General features: G+C 52.3%; 1 protein-coding gene across 1 annotated transcript in view; it reads right to left on the bottom strand.

Annotated features, from left to right (window-relative positions):
• Window positions 1-1,440: 1,440 nt before the first annotated feature.
• The window catches only part of FSTL4 (follistatin like 4), a 354,377-nt gene continuing 331,984 nt past the window's right edge, over window positions 1,441-23,833 (bottom strand). Inside the window, exons 13-16 of the mRNA XM_037050468.1 lie at window positions 23,285-23,434; window positions 18,111-18,218; window positions 9,563-9,672; window positions 1,441-7,538 (exon numbers count right to left, since the gene is read on the bottom strand). Of these exons, the coding sequence (XP_036906363.1) occupies window positions 6,833-7,538; window positions 9,563-9,672; window positions 18,111-18,218; window positions 23,285-23,434 (1,074 nt within the window). The 3' untranslated portion in view covers window positions 1,441-6,832. The remainder of the gene's footprint in view (window positions 7,539-9,562; window positions 9,673-18,110; window positions 18,219-23,284; window positions 23,435-23,833) is intronic.

Here is a 23,833-nt window from a genome sequence, read left to right as displayed (position 1 = left end):
AGTGGACAAAGGCACTATTCTTGGTGGCTTCCTCCACTTAGCCTGGACACTCTGAGCCCCCAGTGACCCTGCCAGGAGGACAATGCCCAGAGCCCAAAGGATGCTCTCTGTCTCCATAGCAACAAAGCACCCCACCCCGCAGCCTCTGTACCATGGGCCCTGCTGCGTGCAGTGACCGTCCCCCACACGGCTGTCATGTCTGTGGTACCGATGTCCTTGCTGTTCTCAGGTCAGCCCTTCGCTTTGGCTGTTCATGTCAGCAGGCCAGCTCTCACCCCCACCGACGTCCACATCACTTTAACCAGGAAGCTTTTGCCGACCAAGCCTGCCTGTGTGCCCCTCGGAGCTCCTGCAGGCCCCCTCGGTGGCCCTGTGTCCACTTGACTATTGCAGACTCTGGGCTGCAGGGGGGCAGGACCTGGGTACAGAGCTGGCTGTGGGAATGGTGGTCGAACAAGAGAGGGGCACCCTGTGAAGCCTGCAGAGGTGCGGGGCTTCGGTCACACAGCAGGTCCCTCCCCAGGAGAAAGGGCGAGCAGCACGTTGTTTACGTCCTTGTGATGACTCATGGTGTGTGCCAGCCTGGCTAGCCCCCGGGACTCGGGTGGGTGCCTGGCCAACACTATTCAGGATGTACCTGTGAAGGCACTTGGGTTAAGGAGAGTAACATTTCACTCAACGGCCTTTCAGAGAAGCAGATTACCCTCCACAGTGTGGGTGGGCCTCCCCGACCCAGTGGAAGGCCTCGAGGGAAGACCGAGCTCCTCTGAGGAAGGGGATTCAGATGGCAGCCTGCCTTTGGACCTGAACTGTGACCGTCGTCAGTCCTCCCGCTGCCAGCCTAGCCTGCGGGTTTGGGACTTGCTGGTCTCCACAACTGCACGAGCCAGTTCCTTAACCTGAACCTCCCTCTCTCCCTGTCTGCACACATGCATCCCCACCCCCACACCTACCCTGTCAGTTCTGTTTTTCTGGAGAGCCCGCACTAGTGTCTTGTCACAGTGGACCCGAAGCTCACTGAGGGCTGGGGCTGTCTCCTTTATCCAGCCCTCTGTCCCTGTACCTAGCACGGTTCTACACACAGTAGGTACTCCTCACCAGTAGCCTGGTGGCTACCACGCACTTTCCCCTTCCACACAGTAGCTAGGACATCTGCCTGGTGAGAACCAAGAGTGTTTACTGTCAGGGACAGACTCGCGTCTGGGCACTGTGCTGAATTTCAGGGGGTGGCCAGGGCAGGGGATGGGAAGTTTGGAGCCAGATTTTGTTGAAGCGAAAACTTCAACGTGGCAAAGGTGACTTCTGGGCTCAGGTGCCTGCCTCTGCCCAGGCCAGAGCAGGGCCGTTCCCTGTGTCATGAACCTGTGATGGCCCCCCAGTGGTCCTGCCCGAATCAGTTCTCACGTGTACAACCTCCAACAGACTGGCGCCAGAGAAAGGTTGACTTTTCTCCAGTTTTATTGTAAAATCCTCAGCAAAAGAGCATTTACAGTGACAGTCCTTTATGACAAGTTGTGAATCACCTTTGTATCAAGCGGACTGCAGCTACAGGGCAGGTTCAGTACTGTGTAATACGTCAGATGCCACGTACGGTGTCGGTACAAAGTTCTACTAAAGTTGATGTATTAAAAATAATTTATATATATTTTATAAATAAGGAAAAATCCGCATGTATAGTAGTTACAGGAGGCCTTTTGCGAAATACTGGTGATTACAGAAAATATATTTTGGTGTCTACACAACTGCTGAAAATAATGTAATCTGCCTTGACATGAGAGAGCTGAACGTTTTCTGAGGCGGGGTGAGCTGAGGCTCTTCCCAGGACAAATGGCGGGTGTGTGACTTCGCATCTCGGGGGTCATTCAGCTAGACTACAGTAAGCGTGCGTGTGTGAGCAAAACTCCATGCCCAGTTCTGCTTTTAGGTCATCTCATACGGCCTCCAGGAAGAGGGAGCCACTGGGAAGGCAGGGCACCTTGGGCCGGGCCAGGGAGGGGCAGGGCAGGGCGGGTGGTGGGACTATGGCCCTGGGGCCTTGCAGACTGGTTGTTCCTCACATCTCTGAAGCAGCTGATGTAGCAAGGGACCCACAGCTCTTAAACCTGTGGCAGGTGCCATGCCAGGCAGTGGGCGAAGGTTTAGATTTAGGACCTTTTCTCCTTCAAGGGCTCTGGGACCCCCTAAGCAGCCAGCCCTGGCTGCCTTTCCTTGGAAATGGAGCTCTGACCTTGAAGAGGCCCCCCAAAAGGCAGCAGCCTGCGGCCCCCACCACAGTGCTGTGCCCCCTGGCTCGGGGCTGGGGCGAGTCAACAGTTATTGCTTTGCAGAGTGCAGGCTCAGCCCTCTAGGCCCTCTGGGTCATGGCCCATTCTTGGGGCTGTGGGGAAAGGGATGGCTCCCGGTGAGTTAAGGTGAGCTCCAAAAGACAGGTGTGTGAATTGTAGCTTTGCAAACAAACAGTAGCACATGCTCAGTACTCCGGCACTGGTTAGGATGCCTTGCTGTGGATTTTGGAGGCCGATCCCCGCTCTCCCTGTGCTTCCCATACTTTCACATGTTGTTTGGTTACATTCTCACTTGCTGCCTGTAGCTTCGCTGGCTGTTCTGAGCTGGCCAGAGAAGGCCTGCAGGCCCAGGGCAGATGCTCGACCCCGCGGTGACCTGGCAACCCAGTAGACCAGAGGAGGAGGTGGGCTGTACTGTACCAGGTGTTTGGGGTCTTGCACTCACACCCTGAGGGTAGGTACTGTGTATTTTTCCCCTCAAATTTTTAAAGCATCTTGGTCCTGTGATTGCTATGATTTTGGAGGGAAACCAAGGCAGCTAGTGACTTTCTTGGAAAAAACAAAACAACTGCTTTGCCTACATGCCAGTCTGGGAGGAAAGAAGTAGTGGCGTCTGACCCTCTGAGTGACTTCTTACTTGCACCCCAAAGCAAGGACGCAGCATGGGCAAAAGCCACCGGGGGCTGGTGTGGCGGTGAAGTCAGGTGCCTCTTGAATTGTAGGAGCAGGAGGCTCAAGGCATAGAGAAGAAGCGGGAAAAGCAGAGAATGAAACAGAAGTGGAGGGAGGGAAGGAGGTGTGGCTCTGGTCCTCTCGGGGATGAGGCTCGGCTCAGATGTCGCCGTCTCTGCTGTCATGGACAGCTTCTGTGTGGTGACAGCTGCCTTTCCTGAGGTTCAGTGTTCTCGCTAGTCTCGGTCACCTAACTCCATAGGGCTGCAAGCAAGTGTTTGGGACTGTGATTCTGGGCAGCAAGGGGCAGCGAACCATGGGTTCTGACCGCACCTGGAGCAGGGGCTGGCTTCTGGGTAGGGGAGGACGGCTAAGGACTTCATGTCAGCATCGTCTTTATCCACATCCACGTCTCGGGTCTGGCCTCCTGGCGTGGGGGCAGCGCTCTGGCGGTGCTGGGTGCAGGGAGGAAATGCGAGGTAGATTGGCGGACGTGCAGGAGCGGGGTGGGTGCAGAGTCACTTCTCCTGGAGGGGGATCGAAAGGAGTGAGCCGTGGGGTTTGGCGGTGAAGATGGTTTGGCGTCCGTGGTACCTGGACAAAACCCATTCTGAGAATTCACCTGATTGCTCTTTAGCCCCTTGTAGAAAAATATATCCAGGTTGAATCGTTTCACATCTCAGTTCTGAAGTCGCCTTTAGTTCACAGTTCTTGGTCAACAGAAAGCCAGAGGTTGGGGCTCTGAGAGGCCGACCACCAGGCCGCTCCCACCAGCAACCTCAGCTGGACCATCCTCCAGGGCAGCAGGCGCTACTTTGCTCTGTGAGGGGTTGAGAGCTGTCCTCCTGGGCACCTGCCTGGAGCGGGAGCCCTTTTCTGCGGGGAGGGGAGGAGGGGGTGGGTTGGGGCAGGGGTGGCAGGGCCTGAGCTGCTGTGTCTGGTGATGCCACCCGGAGACTGAAGCGCCTGAAGCTTGGTAGTGTGGCTGGCTCCAGCCACGTCTTTGAAGGCTCTCCTGGTTACTTCCAGGGGCCTGGGTGAGCAGCAGGGCCTGTGAATGACTTGAGATTTAGCATGGAGACCTGGGGCAGTGGCTGGGGCGTGGTGGCTGGGCTGCCTGGCATTTGCAATGTGGTGCATGGCCCACGCCCAGGCCCGCTTGTGCAGAAAGTCCACACAGCCTGATCCCTCTTCCGGCCGCCACTCACGGGGGGAGCTGGGTGGGCCTTTGGACCCAGAACCTCCCTGTGGGCTCATGGGGGCAGGAGAATGAGGGCCCATTCCCAAGCCTTAATATCACCACAGATATAGATTATTTGTGTTTGTTATTCTGAAAAAAATCTATTAAATTTTTGTGAAATTAATTTTCAAAATTCAGTAATATTAGAATACTGAGTTCATCAGATGAGTGGCTTCTCTGGTGATTCTTTTGGTTAAATGAATATTTCTTGAATGCAAAGTGTTAGTGGTTAGGTGACCTTTTGTGTTCTTAGGTGGCTGGCTCTGCCTCAGGTCCCACCTGTTGTGATGACATCTCACCCCAGTTGCTTTCAAATGGAGTCTGTCAGCCACTTCCCCTGGCGAGCCTTTCCTCTTCCTCCCACACACGCAGTTCTGATCAGAGCCATTTACCTGCAGGCCTTCGTGGGCTTGCGAATTTCAGTTCTCAGGCCTGTGACTGCTCTGCCCAGTTCCCAGCGTCTGAGGCTGATGCTGGCCGGCTCTCGCAGCTGCACAGCGAGGATGATGAGACGTGGGGTGCTTTCAGGCACACTTAGACACCGGAGGGAGAGGGGGAAGGGGGCAGATGCGGCAGAAGTCAGGCCCAGTTTGGAAGGCCAGTTAGGACCGGTTTGATCTCCTTTCAGGAATCCGGCTGGGACCCAGAGGGGCCAGCGTTTGGGGTTGGCACCCAGTGGGCTCTCCCGCAGGTGGGCTCAGAGACTTTTCTCCCAGGGACTGCCACAGTTCAGATTTTTCCAAAGGGTGACGTTCCTGAAAGTTGGGCAATTTCGGTGATAAAAGTGGGAGTTTGGAAGTAAACATGTCCAGAGTTTGAGGCAAGAATAAAAAGAAATGATGAGATCCATCCATCCCAGCGGCTGTCAAACTGAGTATTAGGCTTCTGAAGTCAGTCTCCTCACTCTGTATCTACCTACTGTACCTTTAAAAAAATCTGAAATGTGAACGCACACGTCTAGGCACACACCCGGAAGTTGTGGGGAACAAGTGTATGCCACCCCGTAAGACTGGCCGAGCTCAGGAGGCGGTGGGCACAGGCGCGTTGGGCGGCCAGGTGGGGATGAAAGGTGGCCACGTGGATGCAGAGCGAGGCGGAGCCGGTGCCTTCCTTTCTCCGAAAAGGGCCGCTCTCAGTGGCACAGGAGCATCATGGCCACCTCGGGGCAGGTGAAGGGGGTGCACCTAACTAAGGTGTCTGTGATGGGACCACTGCTTCAACTCCAGGTGGCTTGAAAAGTGACCCTTTGAGCCAGCAGCGCTACCAGGGTGTTCTGGCCACTGATGTGAGAAGGGAAGGGACGCCCTGAGAGCCCGGGGAGCCCCGTCCTTGCTGAGGTTCTTCGACACAGGCTGTCTTCCCAGGGCTGGGTGGCTGGGACTTCTGATGGCTCACCACAGCCTGAGACACTGGGGACGACTTGGTAGCATAACAACCGGCCTGCGTACCTCTGATTCGGCGTTCTGGAGTGTGGGCTGCCGGGGCGGAAGCCCACGTGTCAGAATACACCCCTGCGAAAACCCTCACCGCGCTGACCGTGCTGTGAGGAGACGAGGGGCTGGGGTTGCCAGAGCCGAGTGCCAGGGCCACAAGCAGGAGGGCAGTTGGTCTTTGAAAGGGCTAGGTGAAGCGGCCTGTTGGGACCCGACTCGTGTTCTTGGGGTGTCAGCGCTGAGTCTGGAGTTCTGTCTGCTGCAGGCCGCCCGCACCTCACTGGGTGAGCGCCGTCAGCCCTGGGCCTGGCCCGTCAGACGTCCCCCTTCCGTGGTGAAGAGCAGGCACATGGGCTTTGTCCTGGTCTCTCAGGGTCCCAGCCCAGAACGGAGTCTTTCTCAATGTGTCGGCCTGACCTGCACGTGGGGTGTCAGTGTTGCAGAGGACAGTTAGTCTCGATGGCTGTGTTCTTCCGGCTGGGGGACGTGGGGCGGTGACTCTCAGGGACACGGTCTAAGGCAGGGACAAACAGAGCTGGGCCTCGGACAGCGTCTTTCTGCGTACTAGCATTTGAGATTATAAAAAATTATTTTTTAATCAAAATTTCCAAAATAAAGTGAGTGATTTCCCCATCCCACAAGCTGCGGTCTTGTTGGCTCTCTCTCAGGCTTACAGGTCCAGTGGAAAGGGAAGCAGGAAGCAGCCGCGAAGGAGGATAAAGGTGCAGAGCGGGGGCAGGCGTGGCTCTCGTGCCAGGAGGGGAGCCCCAGCCCCAGTGGGCCTGCATTTCCAGACCGGGTTCCAGGCCACCCCGGGCAGGTGCAGCCTGGCCGGATCCCGTGGAAAGAAGGATGACTGTGCAAAGGCAGCTGGCGGAGGCGTCCGCCTGGAAAGCAGGAGCTTCCGGTTCCACAGCGTCCCCAGGTCACACTCAGGTGGCTGGGCCCAGAAGTGGCTCCTCTACACAGCAGCCTGGCTTCCTGTCATAGCTGGAGGCAGACCTCCTACTTTCTGATGAGAAAACCCCAACCTGGTTAGCAGCGCACACCTTAGACTGGGAAACTTGCAAGGAGACCAGTGTTGAACCACAAAGCGAATACAGGTTTTGCTTTTGTCTGTAAAAATGTACAGGGCACCTGCTGGGGGCTGTGGGGTCAGGACGAGGTGGGGCTCGGTGGCCCGGGCTCTGCGCTGGCCTCCTTCATACCTCGCCCACCCACACGGCTGTGGTCCCCCCCTGTATGCCCGACACCTCACACCGCAGCGCGTTCTGTCGCCCGTTGATGAGAAACAGGGACCCCTGGGCTGGCGTGAGGAGGTACTGTCCGAACAGCCCGCTGCCCCGCACGACCCTGCGGGGCCCTCCCCAGGGCTGGGTTGGCCCTGAGGGTGGCTCCTTGAAGTTCTTCAGCACGCCCACCTTCCCGGAGGACAGCTCCACCAACAGCAGCTCCGGCCCCCTCTCCAGTGTGGCATAGACGTAGTACTGGTTGCCGTGGGAGAAGGAACGCTGGAATGCCACGTCGGAGACGCCCTGGCTCACTTTCAGCTTGTACAGGGTCCGGATCTCCCCCCGCAGGGTGACCTCCTGCACCTGCAGCTGGCGGCTGGCCGCGGCGGCGCTGACGACGAAGCGCCCATCGGGCGACGTGTGTGGGGTGCCGGTCACGTCGCCGTTGGGGCCGACCACGGAGTCCGTGACACTGTCGATCAGCAGCTGAGCAGCAGCAGCAGAGGTGGCCCGGGCCTGTCGGCACTGCACGAAGAAGTGGCCGCCCAGGTGGGTGTGGGCCATGGCCTGGGGCAGGCAGCCCTGCCGCCGCAGCCCCACCGTCTTGAGGAGCATCAGGGTTTCCAGGTCGACTTTGTGAACGGCAGGCTCAGACTTGTTGAAGACGAAGCCGAACCTGCAAGGGGAGAACTGAGGTCAGAGGTCAGGGGTGCAGCCCTTCCCTGCCCTTTCCCACAACCCTTCGGTGGTCTCACAGCCTGGGGATAAGATCTACCGTCTGCAGGGGGTGGCTTCGTAAATGATTCACCTGTGATCTCAAAGCACATGAAGAGAGCTCCAAGCGTTCATGGACTTAAGCTTTTGGTGACACGTACACCTTTAGAAATGATAAGAGGGACGAAACAAGCACCTCCAACAGCCTCTCCCATAGGGATGTATCTCCCTTAGGGATGCGACTGAACCAGCCTCCTGGAGACCACGTGACAGGGGTGGGCTTGGGCCTGGAGGGGAGGGACCAGTGCCAGCTGCCCCTGTTCTGCCTGCCCGGAGGATCGGTCAGGAGAGCCCACAGCCTCGCTTTTTTCTGGACGCACTGGTGAGTCCGAATTTGAACACACACACATGTTCAGTGAAGCCCGCCCAGGTTTCTTATCGGTGTCTTCTTTCCCTGGGAACAGGAAGAGGTGGCCGCTTCTCAGGCCACATACAGGATGCTGGCAGGGGGCTGAGAACGGCTTTGACTTCTGGAGCTAGAAGGCTTGATGCTGCGAGTGCCCGGCCAGCTGCAAGGCCTGGGGCAAGTTGCTCGCCTGCCCACACCTCTGTGAGTCTAAAGGGGGTCGTCCCTGTGAGAGCTGTTGGGGGCCACTGATCCAGGAGGACGCTGCAGTGGGAGAGCTCCAGAGGTGGCCGCTTGGACCTCCTGAAGCTCCCCCTGGGGGGCCCTGGCCGGCTGCAAGGGCCCAGCTCCAGCGGGACTTTCGGATCAGGAGCCTCTCGTGATTCCCGTGCTCACAGAGGCCTTTTGACACGGTCCACTTTCTTACAGGAGTAGAGAAAAACCACTTCCCCGGTTCTCTCTTGGACATCAGTGCCTCAGGGTGGGGAAAACGCCCTCTTTAACGCATTTGGGACGCATCCTTGGACACGGTGGGGAGAAAATCCCTGCTCTCACAGGGAACTTTACGAGGAGGCCTCGTGCTCACAGGGCCTCTGAGTCTCTGAGCGGCAGGCCCGCCACGGCATCCGGCCGCTCCCGGGGGCCTGGGCCTCTGGAACCGCACCAGGGACCCTTCCCCGGGCACCATCTGTGGTGGGGGTGGGGGTCAGAAAGTGCTTATTTCCCTCCTTGGGCAAGAACTGAGGGGCCAGTCCTATTTTACAAATCCAGCATCAGCTTGCCAGTGAGTCATTTCTTTGGGAGAAAGGTGCTTGACGCCAGATCAAAGGAAGGCACGAATAGCACTGTCCTGACGACTCCATAAAGGCAGGCTCAGTCTTCGTGGAGGTGACCTCACAGGCAGTGCCAGGGGTGCCCTGGAATGAATGGGGAAGGGGCGTGGCCAGGCCGGGGTGAGGTCTGCCCCTGAGGCCCTGACAGTTATTAGGAGGCTCCTCTTTTGAGCGGTGGCTAACCGGGCACCCAGGGGGCCTCGCTTCCCGGCCAGGCGCCTGCATGGCTGCTCTGGGGGCTCAGAGGAACCATGGGCTGGAGTGAGCAGAGGATGAGGCAGTACGGGCTGCTCAAAGGGGACCTGGCTTTGCATTCAGTCGGACTGCCAATTCCTGGCTGTGTGACCTTGACCAGTGTCTTAACTTCTCCGAGCCTCAGTTTCCTCATCTGTAAACAGGTGTGAGAAAAAACTACTACCAGTTTTTTTCTGTGAGTGTCTAGCAAGGGGTGGGTGCTCAATTAACCACTGCTGTTTCCTGCTTTCCTCTGTTGTCCTCACCTGACGATGGGCCTCCCTGACCTCACTGGGCCCCCCGAGGGTGTTTGGAGCTGGGTACTTCCTGACTTCAACAATTAAAGACTGGGGTGGGTCCATTTCTCTGCCCCTTCCTGAGGGCTCCCAAGCCAGCCCAGGAGGAGTAGGGGAGGCAGAGGCAGGAGCAGGCCCCACCCTGGGCGGAGGTGCCCCATGCAGGGCGCAGCTGCAGCAGCGTGTGGGGCCTCAGGGCCTCGCCGGCGGGTCTCACCTGATGTGGTTGATGATGAGGTTTGTTGGGGGAATGAAGAAGTCGTCCACTCCTGCAAAGGGCGTGCGGATGAGGTGCTGGCCCTGCCCAGTGCTGGCTTCTGTGATCACCTGTAACACGGAGCGTGAGTCCTGTGAGGGCCCATCCCAGTGGGGGGCTGGAAACCTGGGGACCCCTGCACACTCTGGGGAGACCCCCAGCAGACATGCTGCAGAAATTGTGGGTAAGCCAGTCTTGGGGGCGGGGCAAAAGCAGAATAGGATGTCACAGGCAGGGACCTGAACGTCCCCAGGGAAGAAGTGGCGGGATGGGAGTGGATGCCTGAATGGTATCCACTGTGGTATCCAGAGTGGATGCCTCTGCTTAGGCGTGACCTGCCACTCATTGTCCGCTGCGGTGACTGCAGAGCAGGGGCTTGTGGGGACCGTGTTGGACTTGTGTTGGGGCTTCAGAGGGCGGCCCCCAGAACTGAAACATCACCCCGCTCAGAGACTACCTGCCCTACAGCAGGGAAGCCCACCTTCTCAACACCTAGGCTCCCCCAGGGAAAAGGGGAGAGCTTTTAAGTAATGTGTGACAGATTACTGGCTATGTTCCTTGGATGGCTGGTGCCTGGGCTGGTTTGTTGGGAGTCTCTGTCACACTCAGCTCGCCGAGGCATTCCCAGGGAGCTGTGTCTTCATGATTCACCAGAGAAAGTAGGAACTGGGCGGGGATTCCGGGCAGGGATGCTGGGCATGCGGATAGAGGCCTTGCGAGTACGAGGCTGTGACAGGTTCTGGTGTCAGAGAGGGGACTTGCTGTGAGAGGTAGGGAATTGGGTCCTGTGTTTGGTACAAATTGGTGGTGACAGAGCATGGCTGCCTCGGTTTCCCTGAGGTTGTGCTTTCTCCCCCGTGGACATGGCAGGAGGTGACCAGAGCCATTTCCTGGGGTGTATCCTGCTGCTCTGCTTCAGGGACAGGCACGTGGGCAGTGCAGAACAGAGTGCAGCCATGTCCGAGGTTAGAGAGGATGGGAGGGTGGTCTGGGGCTCCTGCCAGAAAGCTCCCTGCACTCAGGCCGGGCATCTGCGCCGGAGCTCCTGAGGCCTGGGCTGGGCCGGCCAGACACCGAGCCAGACAGACTGCATCCTCCACCTTCTACACGTGCTCATCAGCCTCCAAGTCCAATGCCATTGCCCAGAAAGGTGGCAGACCTGCAGCCAGGTGAGGTGCTCAATCAGGTTGAGGGCCCCAAGGACAAGCCCAGACCCCCTGAACAGGACAGAAGGCAGAGGACCCTAAACAGGGAAGTGAGACACTTCTGTGGCCACTTCCTGTTGTGGCCGTGTGCACACAAGGAAGGATCCAGATTTCTGCAGCCTCGGGCCAAGGACAGTCATTGGGGGGGGGGACGGGCGTGGGGAGGGACAGTCATTGGGCGGGTGGCTCGCTCTGTGACTTCTGTGGCCTGGAGCTCTGCATGCTTTTTCCTTTTGCGAATGGGGTTGCCTCCTGGCTCTGACTTTTACCATGAGAACAGCAGTACCTGGCCGCCTCCTCAGGCGGGCGTGGGGCTTGAGTCTTTCCCCAATCAGTTGCGTGAGGTTATTTCCCTGTGATTTAGCAAAAATGGCCAAGTGACACTTCCATGGCGGGTCTGTGAGGAAAAGCTCAGAGAACTGGGCACGAAGAAGGATCAGCATCAGGAAACTGACTTTGAGAGTCCGCAGGAAAACGCCAGAGAATTCCGAGGAGCTGTATGACCCTTGCTCAGTAGGTAGCAGGCCTGTCATTTTGGCTTGTAACAGAGATGGGAAATGACGGGCTGTCAGCAGCTGGTGCCATGCGCACCTCGCCACTTTGACACCCTGTACTCAGAGGTCACTGCATGAAAACACGGTACTGCAGGCCACTGAACTGATGTGGCATGTCAGCCTTGTGGCTCCAACAAGTCACACCCCCCTTTGGCTTGTGTACTAGCATGTGGCTGGGTATCTCAGTGGCCCCAAGGTAACTCCCCAAATTTACTGGGTCTATGAGCTCGGCGTGGGAGGGATACTTATGTAGCCGGGTATCAGAGGTCATTTGGTAGTCAGCATGGGGTAAGAAAGACTGGGCACTCCATAGAGGGAGGATAAGTCAGCCACGAAGTGACATTTGGAGAAGGGCAGCGGACCAGGCATCCAGTGGGACAGGCTGAGAGGCCGCTGAAAGCTGGGCATGGGAGTGAGTGGGCCAGACAGTGCTGGGCCAAGGCCCAAACTCTGGCTGCTGGGGGTGGCCTCCTGCATCGAAGCACCTTCCTGTGGTCACAGCAAGGTTTGCAGCCAGTTCCTTAGTGCTGGGTGTTTAGAAACATTAGAATGTTATTTTAATGGTTTGCAAATATAAACAGCACAGGAACATAATGTTGTAACAAAATTTTTTATTCACACCCATGATCACTGCTTTGGGATAAGTTCTGGGAAGTCAAGTTGCTGGGTCAAAAATCACTGTTTTGAGGCTTTTGGTCCACATTTCAAATTGCTCACCGCAAAGCCTATGCCAGCTGACCTTTTCTGGAAGCAGTTTTTGGAAGTGCTCATTTCCTTAACCCCAGACGACACCGACAAAGGTAAGTTTATTCAATCTATTTCATTTTCTTGTCATAGTGCATTTCCCAGAGTTGCCAATTATGGTGATGGTGGACATCAGGGTCTAATTACTGAAATTAATTAAAATGCTTTTAGTGCTTTACCATTTAGACAAAATTTGCTCTTGGTTTCTGGGAAATAGTCTTCATCATATTTAAGGAATTTCCTTTCAGCCCCATTTCTAGGTATTTTATTAAGAATGTCCACTGCATTTAATTAAATGTCTTTTCAGCATTTATTGGAAATATCACAGGGTTATTTTCTTTTTCTGTTTTAATTTGTTTGTGTTACGTGTAATGCTGACTGGTTTCCTGGAAGTGGACCGTCATTGCCTCTGGGAATGTGTTCCCTGCCCACGAGATCGGATGCACGGCTGGACTCCACTTCCACACCATGGTTAGAATTTTGTTCATGTATTTTTGAGATTAAAAACAGTATTAAGAGTTATAAACTAATCAGTTTTCATAATTATAAAAATATAGGCTATTTAAAATGAAGGAGCTGTACATTTTTTTCTCTTGTGGACTGAGATAATTTAAATAATATTAAAATTATATTTTGAAGGGCTGAGAAAACTTAGATGTACATTTTTTTAATGATAGATCTTTAATCTCATAGAAGCCTCTCCTAAGATAATTGTTCTAGTTTTTTTCCATTTCTTAGGTCAGTTTTTTTCTTACATTTTGTAATAATCATGCATTTATTTTTTTAAATTTTATTTTTATTTTTTAAATATATTTTATTGTATATAATTTATTTAAAAATATATTTTATGTTACAGTTGTCCCATTTTCCCCTCTGCACTGCATACCCCTTCCCACCTGCATTCCCCGCCTTTGGGTCGTACGTACAAGTTCATGTATGTCCATGGGTCGTACATAAAAGTTCTTTGGCCTCTACATTTCCTATACTATTCTTACCCTCCCCCTGTCTATTTTCTACCTACCATTTATGCTTCTTATTCTCTGTACCTTCTCCCCCTCTCACTTCCCTGTTGCTAACCTTCCATGTGATCTCCATTTCTGTGATTCTGTTCCTGTTCTAGTTGTTTGCTTGTGGGGTTTTTGTTTGTTTGTTTGGTTGGTTGATTGTTAATAGCTGTGGTTTTGTTGGCATTTTACTGTTCAGATTTTTTAAATCTTTTTCTTAGAGAAGTCCCTTTAACATTCCATATAGTAAGAATTTGGTGGTGATGAACTTCTTTAACTGGCCCTTATCTGGGAAGCACTTTATCTGCCCTTCCATTCTAAATGATAGCTTTGCTGGGCAGAGTAATCTTGGATGTAGGTCCTTGCCTTTCATGACCTGGAATACTTCTTTCCAGCCCCTTCTTGCCTGCAAGGTCTCTTTCTCTTTTGAGAAATCAGCTGACAGTCTTATGGGAACTCCTTTGTAGATAACTCCCTTTCTCTTGCTGCTTTGAAGATTTTCTCCTCATCTTTATGTTGGGTAATGTAATCATGATGTGCCTTGGTGTGTTCCTCCTTGGGTCCAACTTCTTTGGGACTCTTTCAACTTCCTAGACTTCCTGAAAGTCTATTTCCTTTGTCACGTTGGGGAATTTTTCCTTCATTATTTGTTTAAATCAGTCATCAATTTGTTGCTCTTCCTTTTCTCCTTTTGGCACCCCTATGATTCGGGTGTTGGAACGTTTAAAGATGTCCTGGAGGTTCCTAAGCCTCTCCTCATTTTTTTGAATTTTTGTTTCTTCATTCTGTTTTGGTTGAATGTTTCTTTCTTCCTTCTGCTCCAGACTGTTGATTTAAGTCCTGTTTCCTTCCTGTCACTGTTGATTCCCTGTAGATTTTTCTTTATTTCACATAATGCAACTTTTATTGCTGCCTGGGTGTTTTTTATGCTTCAACTCACTGTTGAAGTACCCAGTGAGTTCCTGGAGCATCCTGATCACCAGTGCTTTGAACTGTGCATTTGATAGGTTGGCTATCTCTTGGTCACTTAGTTGTATTTTTTCTGGAGCATTGATCTGTTCTTTCATATGAGCCATTTTTTGTCTCTGCACATCTGTAGTAAAGGGCGGAGCCTTAGATGCTCACCAGGGTGGGGCAACCCACATTCCTCCACAGTGACACTGTATGTAGGGGAGGGGTCTGAGAGGGCACAGTGCCACTTGCCCCGCTCTCTTCTGGTTTTCAGTTACTTCCCCCACTTCCCACAAGCAGATTGGGCCCTTCTGGTGCTGATTCTGGGTGGGTGGGCTTGTGTACATTCTAGGACCATGTGGGTCTCTCCAATGGACTCTCCTGTGAGACTGGAGTTTCTCCCACTGCCACAACCCACACAGGTGTTTTCAGTCAGAGGTTTAAGGCCTTATTTGCCCCCCTGGAACCCTGGGTTGTGTGGTCTGTCTGGCTCCCCAATTGTTCCTCCTGGTTTATCTGCATGCAAATGTGGGCCTGCCCGCTCTGCCACCTGCCACCTGCCTGGTCCTTAAGCTGCGCCTTGCCATGAGTCCTCTCTGCCCAGCTGCCCATCTCTGCCCCTTCTAATGGTCTGGGTGTTTCTTCTTTAACTCCTTGGTTGTTGGACTTCCATACAGTTCGATTTTCTTGCAGTTCTGGTTGTTTTTTGTTTTTAAATTTGTTGTTGTCCTTCTTTTGGTTGTGCGAGGAGGCACAGGGTGTCTACCTATGCCTCCATCTTGGCTGGAAGTCTAATCATCCATTTCTAATAGGTTTTAAACCTTGCTGTCCCCGAATTGCAATGTAGCATTATTTTACAATTATTTCATTCTCCTGTGTCTGCAGTTATATCCCTCCCTCATTCTTCATTGTGTCTATTTTTGTTATTTTTGCTTTATCAGGTATGAGAAAGATTTATCTGTTTCTCTATTTGTTCTCTTATTATTTTCTTTCTATTAATTTCAGTGTTATTTATTCTTATCGGTCACTTTGCTCTTTTTCTAATTTCTTAACACAAATACTTCCTTTGTGCGCTTCTAAGGCACAAATATTCCTTGTGTATAACCTTTTCTGTCTCCCATAGGTTTTAGTGTGAAATGTTCTCTCCTTCATTGCTTTTGAGATTGTTTATAATTTCCCTTTTAATTTCCTCTTTGATCTAATAATGATCTAGGAGTACTTTCTTATTAGGTCACATTTTAATTACTTCTAATTATCAGATAATGTAGCCTATAACGTTTGCAAAATCCGTAAATGTTTTCTTTGTGATTACCAGTATAGTTATCTATATGTGAACATGTGGAAAACTATTGGCAGATGAAAGGTTTCCTATAAATTAATTAAACCAAGTTCCTTATTCATATTATTCAATTTTCCCATGTCATTATTTTGTCCCCTTAGTAGGTACAGTTTACTGTATTTTGCTGTGTATAATGCACACTTTTTGCCCAAATTTTTGAGGGAAAAATAAGGATGCACATTATACATGGGCATAATGATTACACACCACGGGCACGATAATCCTGTGTACGACACGCGCAAAGATGTGGGTGTGCGTTGGACACAGCAAAGCATCGGTCAGCACAGTTCACATTAAATTCCCTTTGTGTTTTTAACTGCTCTTGTTTTACGTGTATAGTCACCATGTTTCTGGATATCTACTAGCGGTCATCACTCATGTCTGTCCTTATGCCGGTGACCCTTCAGCTCTGCCTCGTGTGATAACAGTATCACCACCTGTACATACATGTTCCCCTGTCCATCCGTCACTATTTCTACCCCTTTAAACTAAATCTCTTCTTACCATCCTGTGTGTTTCTTGTAAACAAGTTACGGTTTTCTTTTTTTTCCCTTCATGTTTTTAAAGCCTGGTGTGATCATCCCTGCTTTCAACAGGAGAACTCAGTTTGTCCCATCTGGACTGGGATGCTTGGTTCTAAGCTGTTGATGTCAAACATTCTCTATAACCTCTCCTATCCCAATGGGATGGCATTTTTGAGTATTCTTCCGCCTCGTCTCTCCACTCCATATTCAGTTTTACTGAAATAACTTATCTGGAGTTATGTCCGGTATCAGAATTTCTCTTTCAGTGTGTTTCTTTTCAGAGTCTCTGCTAATTCGAACATCCTTATTTGAGCACCTGTTGTACATTTCTAGATGGTGTCTCCTCATCCATCTTACTTTTAATTTTACGCCTTCCTCTCCAGGTTCCTTCTGTACAACTGTCTCATCTCTATCATTCTCCATCTTGCTGTCTCTGATCTGGTTCCTCAAACAGGCTCCTCAGGGGGCCCCGTGATGAGTGACGCGCTCTCTGGATTCTTGCACATCGCTGTGTCTTTCGTCCTGACAGGTAGATGATATCTTGGTGTGGGCTATGGGATTCTTGGGTGTCACCCCTTTTATCTAAGTAGCATGTTTGTGTGACTGCCACAGTCTTCCAGCTCCTGTTGCAGCCACACCATCCAAGGCCCGAGGGACTGTCATTCCTGCTGCTGGTCACTGGTGCCATCTGCCTTGTGAGGCTTCTTCCCCTCTATTCTTTTACCAACAACGGCAGGGAGGTGTCATTTCTCAGTTTAGCTTATAAGTTGTAGATCCTTTTCAATCTACATGACTATATTTTGTAACTTGGTAATTATTATTCTAAATTTGATGTCAGACTCCATTCCAGCTGTTTCCTTCTCTCTTTCTAAGCTTCTGGTGAACTTCTGAGACATCAAGTCTCAATCTCTTCATCTCTTTGGTCTGGGATTTGAGATCTTTCAGGCAACTATTTGGGTCTCAACAGAAACTCTGCATTTCTGAGCTTACCTACTGCAGTTGGAAATTAGAGAATCATTTTTGTTCATTCTTAGTTCTGGAAGGACCGCTGGTGGCTGCTCCTCTCAGGTTTCCATAAGCACATTCCTAGAGCTCCCAGGGGGACCGATGATAACACTGCAGGTTTACCCTCTACTCTGAACAACCTTTATTCAGGCTCCTATGTCCTCTGATGGGTTGTTGTTATTGTCATCAGCTCACAGGGGCTCAGGACTGGTTGACGAGCCCATCAAGTGACAATAGGTTCAGTTTATAGGAGGTGAAGTCGTGTCCTCCCCCTGGTGCCGCCGAGGAAGGCAGGCTGGTGGCCAGTCCCCGGGAGGAAGCCTCTCGAGACCCAGGTGTCCCTAGCCTCTCACCAGTCCTGGGGACAGGGTGAACTTGGTTCCAGCTGCAGCCCTTCTCAGCTGGGGTTCTGAGAGAATTAAACCCTCATGCCCGGGGCGTCCGTTGTATGTAATGAATTAACTTTTCTGTGCATCTAGGATGGTTCTATGCACCATTTTGGGGGAGAATTGAGAAAACAGGCATTCCAATCACTTTTTGTACAGCGGAATCCTCTCATGTGTCTTTGATGAGAAAGGCCGAACCAGGCGCACTCAGCACAGGGCAGCTGTGGCTCTTCCCTGGCTGGCGGAGGGAGGAACCCCACAGATGTCGGGGCCCAAGCTCTTCCCAGGAGGTGGTAACACGGCTGCAGAGCCTGCTGCTGGGGTTGGACCGTGGGCAAGTCACCCAGCTTTTCTGAGCCCCAGCACAATGGATGCATGCAGTAAACACGCTTCTGCTAATGGGCGTAATTGCTGCTGCTGCTTTTCCTTGCCCTTCCTTACTGGCCGGTATCTGGTGCTTGCTTCGACTCTAGTTCTCCAGCCCGTCCAGCGCAAGGCAAAGTGAGACGGTCTCCCTGTTTCCTGCCTGCACCCCACACTGCTGCTTGGCCCCAGGAGCCTCATTCTGGTCCTGGCAGCACCAGCCTCCTATCCACGCCAGTGTCACTCACTGTCTCCAGCAGCAGGCCTTGCTGGACACACCCTGCCAGTCACCCGAGGCTGTTTCTACTCTCTCCTCCAGCCTTGATGGGCAGGTTTGGATAGGTGTGGTTGGCCGCTAGGGAAGTGGGAGAGCGTTAAACAGGGAGCAAGGCTGTTCCTGAGTGGGTAGGTGCCGCCTACTGTGTTCAACGTACCTGGAGGCTTGGCCGGGACTTGTGCTGGTCCCCCCAGCTCAGGACCCACACTTGGTCATGTGACTTGTCATAGGACAGCTTGGTCGGCAGAGGGTCCACACCTATGGACTTGAAAAAAAATAATGACCAGTTGGTCGTGCTTGTTGTAGAGGCTGCCACAGCGGTCCTTTCTGGGTTCTGTGTGTGGCCGTCACCCCTGGGGGCGCAGAGGCCAGCCCAGCATCCTTGCCGGTGAGGCTGTTTGGGAGCCCAGTGCAGAAGCCTCCCTTCTGGGTTCGTCTTCGGAGAGACCCAGAGAGTCTTGGCAAAAGCCCAAACACTCCATGCAGGAGCCAGCTGAGGACCCTCCCACCCCCTGGAAGTCTCTGGGCCCCTTAAACCCTCCGTGGCCCGGACACTGGGCAGGGGGCCTTCCCCCGGGTCATCAGCATCTCACTCTGAGCTCATCCATGATCACTTCATCTTTGCACATAGCCTCTGTCTTGCACATCCTTCCGAGGCAGCTGCTGGGACTCAGACTACAACGCCAGGCAGTCTCTCCACTGCCGTCCCCTGAGGGCGGAGCCTACCCTGCAGCCTGTCAGTCGGAGACCTTTCTCTCTTCTGCATAGAACGTCGTTTTATAAGTTCTAACACACTGTGCTGCCCTTGCCACTGGACTAGGACCCCTGCTCTTCTTCCATCGCTAATGTCCTAGCCACTCCCTGTGCGCACTCACCACGGGACACCCGGCTCCCTGCCTTCCCTTCTGGGCACTTGTTCCTCGGGTTTGGTGCCTTCAGACCCACACAGAGGGTTCACCCAAAGCCCTGCTTTCTCACGTCCTTCTTGGTTTCGATGGTCTTTTCTTCCTCCGCACTTCAGCCACCATAACTGAGACCTTGTCTACAATTTCTGAGGTTTCAGTTTCAGCCAACCCAACTCTAGCTTTTCTGACTTTAGGGGAGAAAGCTCTGTGGGTCAACACTTCTCCAGAGACTCGCCTGTGGACTCCCCGAGTCTTCTTTTCCTCCTTCCCACCAGGTTTCTGGCTTCGTCTCTCCCCGGCCGGCTCTCGCTCTTCGGGTCAGATTCCAAGGGCCATCTTCGTGACTCTCCTCTTACCCGACATAGCAGCAACATTCCACAGGGTGAATTATTCCCTTTCAGAAACATTTTCTTTGCTCAGCCTCCCACCTCCCTAAGCTTGTCTTCCTCACCCTGACTTCTGAGTGCCGGCATGTCCCTGGCCCTCCGTTTTGACCTGCTCTCGTCTGCATCCTTTCCCCGATGAGCTCACCCAGTACCAGGCTGTAAATAACCTACTGTATGCCGATAACTCTAGAATTCATCTCTCTGCCGATGATCTCAACATTCCCAAAGCCGAACTCCTGATGTTTGCTCATCCCTGATGCAATGTATTTTGCTTTTTTCTCCATTCATCACCATCTTTGAAGTCTCCTTTGACTAACCCCCTGTTCTCTGAAGCCTCAGGTAGAGGCTGTTATTACCTTCCTGTGCTCCACACATCCCAGGTCCTTTATTCGTGTCTAGGGCTATGCCCCGTACCCCCCATCTCCCAGCTTCCTGGCTGCTTCCCTGAACTTCCCAAAGGCTTGCGGCTGGCACTGCCTCCCTCTACCCAGTGCTTTGGAACCCACCAGCAATGACACCACGCCGACACCATTTCTAGTTTCTTATATACCCTCTTTTAAAAATAGCCCCTGACGACACCTCTCTCTTCCAGATGTCTGCCTACCCTCTTCACAGCAAAACTGCCCTGAGGTTTGGACCGTAGCCATTCTCTCTTCTTTCTGCTTAACCGTTTCCATCCTAGAGCACATTCTCATTCGAAGCAAGAGTCTAATAGATTTTTGCCTCATGGCTTCAAATTCAGAAAAGTTTCCAGGCTCCACATGCTGAGGTGCCGAGGAAAGGGTCCTGAAGAGGCTGCGGGACCAGCAGCGAAGCCCTGCAAACACTCCGCCTCAGCTCCCGCTCAACGTGCTGACTGATGATGTTGACGTGGTTCATTCTCTGCTCTCTCTGCCTGGCAGAAGAAATGCGAATCCTTTTTGGTGGGTGAGAGCCATCCCAAATCTCTGAACTATTATATATGGAAGTGTTTTGCATCCAAGAACATTACTAGGCGTTCCAAAATGCAGACTCTATGACTGAAAACATCATAAACAAGATGATAGAAACAGACCCACAGGTGACCCATAAAAAATGTAGTTTGGAGTTAGGTTGACATTTTCAAGTAAAAAACGCAAAGCCTAGAATGAAGAACTCAATAAATAGGTTTTGTTAAGGCCCATATTAGACACAGAAGATAGAATTAGTGAACCGAAAGGCTGACAGAACATTTCCAGGCTGAAGCTCGAAAGGGGAAAAAAGAATGGACGATCAGAGTGGGAACGATAAGTGAGATACAACAGAAAGGCCCAACTTAAAAAAAAAACACCAAAACCCAGAATTTGTAAAGACAAAGCAAGGGAGCATGACGCAGCCTAGTATCTGAGGAAATAATGGCTGAGAATTTCCCAACATGAGGAAAAATTTCCATCCATACATTCCAGGGCCTCTGAAAACTCCAAGTCAAAATAAATACACAGGACTCATTACCTGGCACATTGTAGCAAAACTGCTAAAGACCAAGGAAAATCTGAAAAGGAGTCGAAAAAGTGATACATTACCTTCAAAAGAGCAAGAGTGACACGGACAGTTGACCTATTACCGGAAGGAATGGGAAGGGAATGGGGAAGCGTCTTAAAATGCTGAAATGTACAATTGCCAAGGCAGAATTCTGCCGCCACTGAAAATATACTTCAAAAATATAGGGCAAAGGTTATTTTCAAACAAGCAAAAACCATGGGAATCTGTTGCCAGTAGCCCTGAGCCAAAAGAACAAAAAAACCTCATGCAGGTCGAGGGAAAATGATCCCTCAACACCAGACATAAGTAGGTGCTTCGGGAAGCAATAAAGAGCCACGGGAAAAGTAAATGTGCGGGTGAATGTAGATGACTACCGACTGTACGAAGTAATGAGTCAGCTCTTGAGGGGTTAAATTATATGTAGAGTCAAAATCCATCCCTACAATAAAGCAACAGGCTGGGGGAGCGGTGTGAAGGGGTGAGTGTTCTGTCATTAATGGGGAAGCGAAGCCGTCCTGCGTGGGAAACTGTGTTGAGGCGAGGATGCAGGCAGTGAGCTCAATGGTGGTAATGACAATAACATAAAGGAATGAACCGTCGGCACGGTAATAGAGGGAAAACGGACTAATAAAAATGTCTGACTAGTTCAAAAGCAAACAGGAGAGAAAAGCAACATAAACAGGTCAAAATAAAACAATAAGATACTAGATAATACTATATAAATTAAAAATGAAATATAAGTGGATCACACTCTCCAAATAAGAGACCAAGATTATTAAACTAGATAAAATCCCAAAACCAAAAGACTAGCTGTGGCTTTAAAAAGACTCCCTTAACTATATGGGCATGGAGAGGTTGAAGGTAAAAGGGGTAGGAAACTGCACCACAATAGCCCTAATTAAAATAAACCTGATTAGCTGCACTGAGACGGAAACGGACTTTCGGGCCAGAAGCGCTGTCAGGATAGAGAGGAGCATTTTAGTGGAACAAGGCACCTTCCCGGGGGTGTTACAGGTGGGACCTGGAACACAGTCACGGCGGGCGTGTTCAACACACCTCGCAGCAGCTGACAGATCAAGTGGACAAAAAAATCTCTGGTACTTTAAATTATTCAGAGCATGTTCTCTGGTCAGGGAAATCAATAACGGAAAGAAAGTGAGAAAGCCCCCTGTTGTATTTGCCAGGAGAAACCGCTGTGTTGGTTATACCCAACCTCCTCCCTGTGGTGAGTCCGCAGCAGCGCAGCTGAACACCACGGGCGGGAGAGCCCGCCCTGCTCACTCACCCCGCAGCGACCCCACGTTGCCTTTCCACGCACAGTCCTTGCTGGCCTTCGGGATGGCCCAGCGGTCTTATCACACCCCGGGGCCAGTGGGTCTCACAGCAACTGTCTCCTCCCTCCTCAAACCTCCAGCCTTGGGGATAATTCTCCTTCCTGCTCTGAGAAGCTCAAGGCAACCAGAAGGGAAGGTCAGCGACAACCAGTGACCATGCCACACACTTGCCCCTGCGCCCTTGTGCTTTGCTTCCTCCTCTCCCAGTGAGAGAACAGGCCTTTATCTATGGCCAGCATCTCCGCTCCTCTGCCCTGGACTTTGCTGATGCCTGCCTAGTCCCAGGAGGCAGAAAAGGGGGAAGACTTGTGGGAACAAACCTTCCTATTATCATACAAACGCTGTGATGTCAGCTCTTCTAAAAACAAAGGCCCTTCCACATCCTCTTCCAGTGGCTTGTCCCCCTGGTCCACCAGCAGGGTTCCCGCCTTGACAGCAAACCCCCTCAGAGCCACTGTCTACATTCCCAGTCCCCACCTCCCTGCTCACCAGGCTAACTTGGACCTGCCCCCTTGGGCTTGAGTTCCCTCATCCCCACCCTCTCTGCTCACCCTGTCAGTCACCCGAGGCTGTTTCTACTCTGCCAAGGTGAGTCTCGTGGCAGCAGGTCCAACAGTCCGTTCTCAGTTTTCATGACCCAGATGCTGTCTGCAACATTCGCCACCTCTGACCAACCACGACCTCTCCCTTAAAACACTCTTTTCTTGGCTTCTGGAGTGAACCCTCTGTAATTTCCTTCCTACCTGTCTGCTACTCCTTTGGGTCTCCTTGCTGCTTTTTCTCTTCTTCGTGAGCTTTAAGTGATGACTTCAGGCTCCTACTTCCACCTCTCCTCTGTCTACACGACCCAGGCCCCAGTGCTGCTTTGTTCGGTTCTCCGGATTTCATGTGGCTCATGTGGTGGTGACACCCTCACTGACGTCTGGCTTAGGCCTCCCTCTCCTTTGCCTGTTTATCTAAACAGGCATACATCTCTTACTTGATATGTATATAATATTTCTCACATTTCCAAGCCCCTAGAACGGTGCTTGGCACCTAGCAGGTGGTCAAGACCCGCCGAACCACTGCACAGGCATCTCCTTCACGTCTCCCCTCCTACCTGACCTCCCCTCCAGCAGCTGGGGGGGTGGGTGCAGAAAGCAAAGAAGAACTTGGCAGGCTGTGCCCCAGGACCAGAAGTGTCCTCACCCCCTTAGACAGACATACCTGCAGGACTTTCTGGGCTTGCACATCGACCACGAGGACTCTGCTCAGTGCCGGCTGGGCCGCGTAGATGTACTGGTGCCTGACATTCACTGCCGACGCCCACTGGCAGGGCTGGGGGGCACCTCCTTCCTCTTGGGGACAAATTTCTTCCTGTAAAGGAGACAGGCCTCCATGTATAACCTCCCGACATCTCTCGATCTCCTGCCCCCTGACTCCTCTGCCCTTTCTTACTGCACTCAGACTCCTCTGGGCTCACAGAACGGGGCACACAGCCCCCCGCCTCACCAACTTTTCACCTAACGCTCCCCCACCTTCTGCTGCCTCCACGGCTCTGGATGGAGGCGGTGACGCCCTGGGCGGCCCTCTCCACCAGCGGCTTCCATGCTCACATGGTCCTTTCTCTCGGTGCGCATCTCCAGTGTGTTAAAAACTTCCATTCACGGCCAGACTCCTGAATGAATTCCCTACGTTTTTCCTCCGCTTCCTCGCCTTTCACGTGCTCCTTCCCCCTTCCCCCTCCGGCTTTAGTCCTCGCCATGGAGCTGCTGG

The sequence above is a fragment of the Sturnira hondurensis genome, unplaced genomic scaffold (assembly GCF_014824575.4).
Source record: "Sturnira hondurensis isolate 20B ecotype Veracruz unplaced genomic scaffold, ASM1482457v3 Scaffold0006805, whole genome shotgun sequence".
NCBI classification, from domain to species: Eukaryota; Metazoa; Chordata; class Mammalia; order Chiroptera; family Phyllostomidae; genus Sturnira; species Sturnira hondurensis.
Note: the sequence above shows the minus strand (reverse complement) of the source record. Positions and strands in the feature narration are given on the sequence as shown.